This window comes from Lolium perenne, chromosome 7 (genome assembly GCF_019359855.2).
Source record: "Lolium perenne isolate Kyuss_39 chromosome 7, Kyuss_2.0, whole genome shotgun sequence".
NCBI classification, from domain to species: domain Eukaryota; kingdom Viridiplantae; phylum Streptophyta; class Magnoliopsida; order Poales; family Poaceae; genus Lolium; species Lolium perenne.
Genome location: NC_067250.2, coordinates 97,793,845 through 97,802,703, shown reverse-complemented (window position 1 = coordinate 97,802,703; position 8,859 = coordinate 97,793,845). Strand labels below are relative to the sequence as shown.

At 43.2% G+C, this 8,859-nt stretch overlaps 1 protein-coding gene across 1 annotated transcript; it reads right to left on the bottom strand.

Annotated features, from left to right (window-relative positions):
- Positions 1 to 2,776: 2,776 nt before the first annotated feature.
- LOC127312764 (uncharacterized) lies at positions 2,777 to 8,625 on the bottom strand. Its single transcript, XM_051343318.2, has 3 exons — positions 8,298 to 8,625; positions 7,991 to 8,208; positions 2,777 to 3,504 (listed from the first exon to the last, which is right to left on the bottom strand). Exons 1-3 carry the CDS (start codon positions 8,566 to 8,568, stop codon positions 2,926 to 2,928), a joined length of 1,068 nt encoding a protein of 355 aa, XP_051199278.1. The 5' UTR covers positions 8,569 to 8,625; the 3' UTR covers positions 2,777 to 2,925.
- Positions 8,626 to 8,859: the final 234 nt, after the last annotated feature.

Sequence of the window (8,859 nt, the reverse complement as noted above, 5' to 3'; positions counted from 1 at the left end):
GAGCCGTGCGATGATCGATTTCGGGTTCGGTCTGGGTTGCCAAGCCCTATAAAAAAAATACCCGCACGGTAAATCAGATGGGCTGGGCCTCTCTCTCTCTAACCAAACCAAAAGTCCCGTTGCCAGCTTGCCTTTTCATGGTCAAATGGAAAAAATCTCCGCCTTTCGTTTTCACAAGATGGAAAGCACTTAACTTCCCAAATATCGTTATCGTATTATGCTCAATTTGTAGTTTGACGGGAAGCATTCTAGATTTTAATCGATAATAATACTACCTCCGTTTCGCTGAAATAAAGTGAACGTGCATTTTAAGATAAATTTTGACCGAAATAATTGAGCAACCAAATCATGATTACATTGTACCTAATTAGTATTATTGGATTTTTATTGAAAAAACTTTCTAATTATGCTATTTTTATACCACTAATCGTTATATATTTGATGTAATTCTTAGTTTAAAAAATTACATAACAAGGGTACCTTATAGTGAAAACGAAGTGGTTTTCTATCTTTATTGGGCGTTGTTATTTTCAATGCAGATTGATTGGATGTCCTCATATCTAAGTAGTACTAATAAATGCAACACTAATTATCTTTTCCTAAAATGTAGTGTAAATCATAACGGAGAGATTATATGTACCGAGAGGAGAGGAGTAGCAAACGACAGTGGTGGCCTTTTTTTGACAATCAATACCACATATATTTATAGTAATAAATAGTACATGGTAGAAATACATGACATGTCTCCAGCAATTAGAAAATAAAGTCTAAAACATAATAGCAAATCTTCGAGGTCTTTAAACTATTTTTTTTCAAGACACAACCTTGTACTTTCCTCAATGTAGCTAAAGATAGATAACAGACCATAAACCTGTAATATCAATGAACCTTCTCCCATAATTTTAATTTGAACCGCAATGGCAAGGCTACATGCACGCGCGCAAGTATTAAACTAATCAATCAACATCGACAAGAGTACCAACACCAGTATGTTAGGGAACAACAACGACAATGGTGGCCTTGACTTGCTAGACTCCACATGTTTGGGTTGGTTGGATCAAGTCGGTGCTTTGTGGAAGGAGATGACTGTGAGGATTAATTACGCAGCAAGTGCAGGAACGCAAGAAATTTCTTTTAACCTAGTCAATGGATTTTTTTATTGACTAAGTTGAAAAAGAAGTTGAACAGGCTGAAAATCTGATACAACATCCAACACAACACACTAACCCTGAGGTCACGTACCCACAGGAGTCGACGACCAAGTCACCCGAACAACCAAAACCGCCACCCAAACACCAAAACGCGACATGGCAGAGGCAAAAGTCCGAAGGCACCGCTCCGACATCCAAGCCGGCCCCAAGGCGCGCTCCCACGCGAGTCCACAACCAAGTCACCCAAGCAACCAAAACTGACACCATGACACCTCGATGCAACACGGCGGAGGCGATTACCCGGAGCCGCCGCTCTGGCATCCACGCCGGCCCTAGGGCCGTGCGCCACCCAGCCGAAGACGTAAGCAATATATGTAAGTAGAAACATACCGGCGGCGAGGGAGGCGAGGCCAACATCTAATACTATAGCTCTATTTGTGTGCTAGAATAAGACCCAGAAGACAAAGAAAACTACTTGTTAACTGGATGCATTCACGGTTTTTAGTTAGTATACTATTTTTCAATATGCTTGGATTAAAGCCGGAAAAATAGCTACTCCCTAATAGATATTTTAAATTTATCTAAATCTAGATGTATCTAGACACAGACATCTAGGTGAAATGATAAAAATAATTTTAAGATAGGAAAAGTTCAACTACACGTTATAATATTACTTTCCGGTAATTAATAAGTACTCGGGCTGTTCTATAAGTAGTCAAACGAATCTACACATGATATTTTGTCTCATAGGTCTAGATGCACCATTATGAAAACTATGGAGAAAAGACATTTTTATGGCATGTGTAAAAGGATAAAAAGGTTATTTCTGTTACACATGCCATAAAAACAATTCTTTTGTAATTTTTAGACATTTTGAGATATGTTTCATGAGCAATAGGTGCATTTACACCTATTAGCCAAAGTGGATTTCTGAACTTTCTTAAGTTACTATACGACTCGACAATAATAACGGCAAAACATGTACGTGCTCAAAGCCCAGTTGACTTATTATAAGCTCCTATTTTAACTCAAGAATATCCATTTCAACACAAGTAATCTTCAAATTATAAGACTGGTCACTTACTACCCTCCCCTAACATCGGATATCCCAGGAACACATCACCTTCAGATTTTACACCCACTAACTCAATTACCAAACGGAGCCTCAAGAAACAGACTCCCTTTGGAAACCAATTTCCTTGAGGTCATTTTAACTATTTTTAGCGCTATGAAACATCAATAGCTGCCAAAATAAACAGTGGAATTTTATGTAGTGCATTAAAGTAGTTTCATGTCCTTGGCCCCTCTCGAGACATAACAGTAGACACTCAACATTCTAAAAAAAAAAAAAGAGCAGTGCACTCAAAACAGAAACACTCTTTCATCTCGACTACCTTATGGCAAATGTGAAAATACCTTTTCAAAAAAAAGTGAAAATAAATAAAGAACTCCCTAGCGCTTATCAGTGGCGGAGCTAGATTTAATAAAATGCGATTACATGGATGCAAAAAAGAGTCAAACATTTTGATTTAGCATAGGTATATTGCAAGTATGTACATAAAGTATAGAGGTAAAACTTGTTCCCCAGAATAATGTGTGTACATTATTTTGAGGCACAACACCGTTTAAAATCTAACTTTGTCCATACATATAGCAATACAAAAATGAAGGTACTATGTCTTAGTATGGCATAGTATAGCACTTATTAAAAGTGACAGACACCAACCAAAGGAATTAAAACGTCGAGACTCAATTAACACCACCAGCCTTGAAGTTACGGCCCAAGACCGAAAAGAGACCAGCAGACAGTGACTTTCATGCGACATGAGCCAACTTCAATCTCAGAATTAAAGCTTGTACCACAACGCTCAGGTGCAAAAATCGCTTCACAGATCTTAGGTTTAACATTAACACAGTGTGCAATGATGGAAACCTTCAAAAATCCATCAAGTTCAACAGAGACGACCCTACGTGTGAGCTGGATCTTGCCATCAGCACCAGCAGGCAATTTTTCATCCACACACTTCAGCAAATTGACTTTCATGTCAGGAGGATTATCTGTGCTGGCACTAAATTCACCACGAAAGCCATCTGGCCATGACCCATCAGTAACTTCAACACTGATTGTGGCCTCCACAGAGTTGAAAAGCTCCTGAAATGACATCTCTAGTGTGCTAAGCTTGCTAGTGAACATTCTTTTGGGGCAACAAGGTCTGTATGTTGAAGCAAAAAGGCTAAAATCTTTATCCTCAGATTCAGCAGTGCCCTTTAGTTTCAACTTAACCTCAAAGTAGCAAGGATCACCTGACACAGCAACACCACGGGTAGGACCTGTGAGTGCTAGATACGGGTCCTGCATGCAACAATAATAGTAAATAATAACGTTTGATTCATCAATAACAAAAAAATTGAGTGCAATGTAACCAATCTTTTATGTTCTACGTTGGATAAGGAACAGAAGTGCAATACTACCATGTATGATCTCATGTACTATGATCTCTCAATTGCCTCAAGTTTTTTTTTTTTTTTTTTGCCTTTGAACACCGAGCTTACTACTTATCGGTCTTGATCCAACATTGGGCATCGATTATTGAGCAAAAATATTACCCCCTTCGATCCAAATTAATCGTCGCAGATATAGGCAAAATGTTGTCTAAATCTGTATAGCTTCACTGAACCTGCGACAACTAATTTGGATCAGAGGTAGTAGCAGAATGACCATTGACATGGCAACAATGCTCACTTTACTTTCTTAAAGCTGTAAACTTTGATGTTAAAGGAAATATTTAACAGATAGGATAAAGATCCGGTGGAGCTGAGGGAACTTGTCTCTGGAATTTTGGAATCGTACACCATGGAAAATAGAGAGGAACTGATGCAGCTATTAAGCGCATCAAGAAAAGTTCTTTCACAAGCAGATCTTCTGAGCAAGAAAGACTAGTAAGCTCCTGAACCCGCACCCTACTTGGTGTGTTAAGACTTAAGCATGCTAGCTTTTGGTTATAATATTTCTTTTCTTTTGTTGCTGCATAGGTTGGGTGCTAGCTCCGATAATGCATTGCTGCAATCGACATCATTCGGTCATGATGATGCCCCATGGAACAATATATCTATTTCAAAAACATAGACTTGTTGATCCCCATAATCATGGAACTAACAATCAAGGGCCTTCAAACCATCTTTAGCACTCAGATGAGCTGGCTCCGGTCCCTGATGGTCTTTTATTAAACCGTTGGTGAGACTACCTTCGATTTTCATGCGTACAGAGTATGGACAATTATCTTTGGTGCCTTGGTTATTTTGACATTTCTGTTTTATTTGACCTTGTGGATTTTCGGTTTCTCTAACAAAATACTCATATTATTGGTAATTTGGTACAGCCTCTAAGGTTACTTCTAGTGGCCTATCACGCTTGCAGCTTGGGCTATATTGATTTTTACCATCACCTTTTAGTGACCAGACTGCAGAGTAAAGCATTCGAAGTTCAAGAGATAAAATAAATAAATTGAAGTCCGAAACCAGATTGCAGAACAAAGTCAAAGTAACTTGATTGCAGTTTGACAAAGTCAAGAGACCAAATCTTAAATCCAGAATCAGATAAACTAATGAAGATAAACTGCAGAACTTAGCAACCAAAACAACATGGTTATGAGATTAGTCCTATTAATGAGCTACCATCATTCCTATTTTTGGTTAATTCAATTTCAGTAGCATTGATGGCTGGCTCACCTTTTCTTGCTAATACTCCCTTCGTCTATAAATAGATGTCCGAGATACATCTAGATTTAGAAAAATCTCAGACGCCTATTTATAGACAGAGGTAGTATTTATTCTTGTCACTTATGTAGGGCACATTTGGCTGAACCAATAGTACTCCCTCCTTCACAGTTTATTAGGCGCGCGCGTACCCCTAGGTCACCAATTTAACCTATATAATTTAAATTATATAATGCAAAAATTATATCATTAGAAAATAGAACATCTGAACTTTCTAATGATATAATTTTTATAACATATAACTAATGCTAACTTGATCAAATTTGCGACCTAAGGGTACGCGCGTGCCTTATAAACTGTGAGAGAGGGAGTAGGAATGTTTGCAGTTACATCATGATGCATCTTTGATAATGAGCCGGACAACGAAATTGTCAAGTTGCATTCCACTTTCCAGAGCTGGATATGTTGACATTGGAAGCCATGTCAAATGCTAACGATTGTAGTTGTATTTTCTAGTCGCTTGAGATAAGATTATTGATTCATGTTGTAAGAGATAACTCTTATGATCAATGGACATGATCATACTAAATACTGTCTCAGAATGTTCATGCAAGTAAAACATTCTCATGTTGCGTGGTTCTGTTTGATACTTCAAGATTTGATATCAAACTTAAGAGACACCATGAGTCCCTGATACAATACCAGTGGAGAATGGATAATCACATTGAGTTCTGAGCAAGCGTAGCATGATTATAATCTTCTGCGGCCAATTTATTTGTTCTGAAGTGTTGTATATACCATGCTGCAGAACATTTCTTGTTGGTTATCCACTACGGGAAAAACTGCAGTTGCCGTGCATTGAATCTTTGCCGTGTGTTTCCGCACGGCAAAGATTTCTTTGCCGTGCGCACGTAGAAAAACGCACGGCAAAGATTTTGGCCACGGCAAACACAGACACGAGCACACGGCAAAGATTTGATTCACGGCAACGAGCTCAGTGGCAAGGTTGCACGCTTTCTCTACTCTGCGTCCTAGGTTCGAATCCCAGACCGATCAGTTTGGAACTTTTTTTTAGATAAACCATATTTAGCACACGGCAAAGAAGCAACCTTTGCCGTGCGGCGTCGCACGGCAAAGACCTTTGCCGTGCAACATTGGCGAGGCGCACGGCAAAGAAGCCTTTCACAACGGGAAAAATAGGTTTTGCCGTGTTCCAAAAATACACGGCAAAGGCATTTCGGAACACGGCGAAGCATTCGCCGTGTCTCGGCGCACGGCAAAAGCCACACGGCAAAAATAGGCACGGCAAAGGGCCTTTGCTGTGTGCATTGCTGGTTGGAACACGGCGAAGGGTTTGCTGTGTGCCTCTGTGCCCAGAACACGGCAAAAAATAAGTTAACGGTTTCCCAGCTGATTAACGGAGAAACAATTTGCCGAGTGTTTTAAAATACACACGGCAAAGCATAATTTGGAAATTATAAAAAAAGTTCGCCGGAGACGCCGCCGTGTCGCCGGAGCTGTCGCACGTCATTGAGGACGCCGGGGACTCCCTCCTGAGGCCCACCAGGCCACCGTGTGCCCGTCGCCTCCGCGTGTCCGCCGCCGCGCCAGGTCGCCGCGCGTCCGTCGCCGCGTCAGATCGCTGCGCGTGTCCCCCGCGTGTACGCCACCACGTCAGGTCGCCGCGCGCGTCCCCGCATGTCCGCCGCTGCGCGGGGCCGCTGTGCGCGCTCGTTCGCCGGCGCGTACGCCGCCGCACGCGTCCGTCGCACGTCCGCCCGCTGTGCCAGGCCGCCGCGCGCGCGCGTCCGCCGCCGCGCGCCGCGCGTCCGCCGCCGCGAGTGTCGCCCGCCGCACCAGGCCGCCGCGCCCGCGCGTCCGCCACCGTCGTGTGGATGCGCTGGTAGAGCAGGAGCGGACTGAGATCCGGTGCCCGACTAAGGCAGGCACGGATGAACAGTACCGTGCCCTGCTGCCTTGGCCGTTGGATCGAAAATGAATAGACCAGATTTTGCACTGTAGCATGCACTGTGGATGTCACTGTAGTAGGTACTGTGGACGATGCACTGTAGCAAATATACTGTAGCATACGCACTGTAGATGACCCCTGTAGCATGCGCCTGTTCACGTTCATCCAGCCATCGGTTCTTGATCCAACGGGCAGAAAAGGCAGCAGGGCACGGTACTGTTCATCCGTGCCCTGCCTCAGTCGGGGCACCGGATCTCATCTTAGCAGGAGCAGCATGAGATTGGTTTTCTGGCCACGAGCAGGAGCAGCAGGACCTGTAACTTCACGTCTAGGAAGAAAAGAGAGAGAAAGAAGATTTTTTGCCCACATGGCCTGAGCGTGACGGAGGATAAGGAGAGAGGAAAAGGGAGAGGGGAGAGAGAAAGGAGAAATGTGGACTGTTGAATTTAGGAGGATCCAACGGTGGGAGAGGCAGATCCGTGGGATTATGGTTTTAACCAATCAAAATGCAGATCTTTGCCGTGTGTGTTTACAATACACACGGCAAAGCCATCTTTTTGCCATGTGTATTTTTATGGTACACATCAAATAAAACGGGACCGTGACTGCTCTGTCAAATGTGACCAGCGGGGCCACATGTCTCACTGCTTTGCCGTGTGCAACTCTTTGCTGTGTGTTTTTTATCTCTTTGCCGTGTGCAATTCCTTCGCCGTGTGTTTTTTTGTGTCTTTGCCGTGTGCTAAACCTTTGCCGTGTGCATTTCTTATTATTACCGCGTTATTTTCTTTGCCGTGTACCTTCTCGCAAACATACACGGCAAAGTCCTTTTTACCGTGTTCCACGGTATCTGACACACGGCAAATGTTGACAAACACAGTAAAAAATATTTTTCCCGTAGTGTTTGCCGTCGATTGCTTTACCGTGCGGTCTTTGCCGTGCATATAAGGCCCTTTGCCGTGCAAATAGTTGCACGGCAAATAAAGTTTTTCCCGTAGTGATCCCTCAGTTTTTCTGTTAATAATTGTGTACTCTAACAAACATGTGCATTCACTGCATTATAGGTATACTTTGTCATAACTTGATAACTATTAACATAGTCCAGCAAAAGGAATTTCATCACATTTATTGACAAAAGATGAGAGTGAGTTAGAACCTGCTGGTTGATAGTTTGGCAGTTGTCTCTGTCGCAGCAGAAAATCATGTTGCGTTTTCGATCTAAGACATCACGTACGGCAACGAACCCATACACATCGAGTGGCCACTGTAGACTGTCGTCAATACTTGCAACTTTGACATAAAAGAACTGCAGCGTGTCCATGGTGCAGCCAGAGCGAGGGCCACATAAGGTGAAACGCATGGGGGGCATAGCAGCTGCATCGATCGACCAACAAATCAATCGCAAATCATCAGGGTGGAAGGGAATGAAATCCAAGAATACGTATGTATCTAGGGCTACTTACTGTTGTCCTCGAAGTCGCCAAAATGGCCGCCTTCGCCCCATAATTCCATCCAGTGATCACGAAACTGTTCGTAGGGTTCCTTGGGTTCCCCCATTCCCTCAATCGACTCCCGGAACTCTTTCATAGCTTTTGCATAGAATTCTTCCCTTGCCGCCGTCTTCTCCTTCTCCTCATTTTCCTTCTGCTCCTCCACCACAAGCACACGATTGTTCCTCTCCTCCATCAACTTCTGGAGTCTCGTTGCCTCCACCTCGCCGCCCGGTGAATCCATCGCGAGGGCACTTCGTGCTTGCCGCCGCCGTTGCCGCTCTTTGGTCGTTCTGGTGTACGCAAGGAGGAACCGGGCGAATAGGCGATGATCGATTCTGGGTTGGGTTTGGGTCGCCAAGCCCTATAAAATACTACGTACCCGCACTGCAGATCAGATGGGCTGGGCCTCTCTCTCAAATCAAACCAAATACCGCTGCCAGCTTGGCTTTTCCTAGCCTCTCCTTGCACAAGATGGAAAAGCACTTTACTTGCCAAATCTCGTTAATTCTCTTGTTAGTGATCGCCATTATTT

Excerpts from the sequence above, each read along its gene's own strand:
- LOC127312764 (XM_051343318.2), bottom strand. The coding sequence starts at position 8,568 with ATGGATTCACCGGGCGGCGAGGTGGAGGCAACGAGACTCCAGAAGTTG. Across the intron at positions 8,209-8,297 it reads TGGCGACTTCGAGGACAACA|CTGCTATGCCCCCCATGCGT; the intron begins GTAAGTAGCCCT and ends CGATCGATGCAG. Across the intron at positions 3,505-7,990 it reads GCCAAACTATCAACCAGCAG|GACCCGTATCTAGCACTCAC; the intron begins GTTCTAACTCAC and ends TGTTGCATGCAG.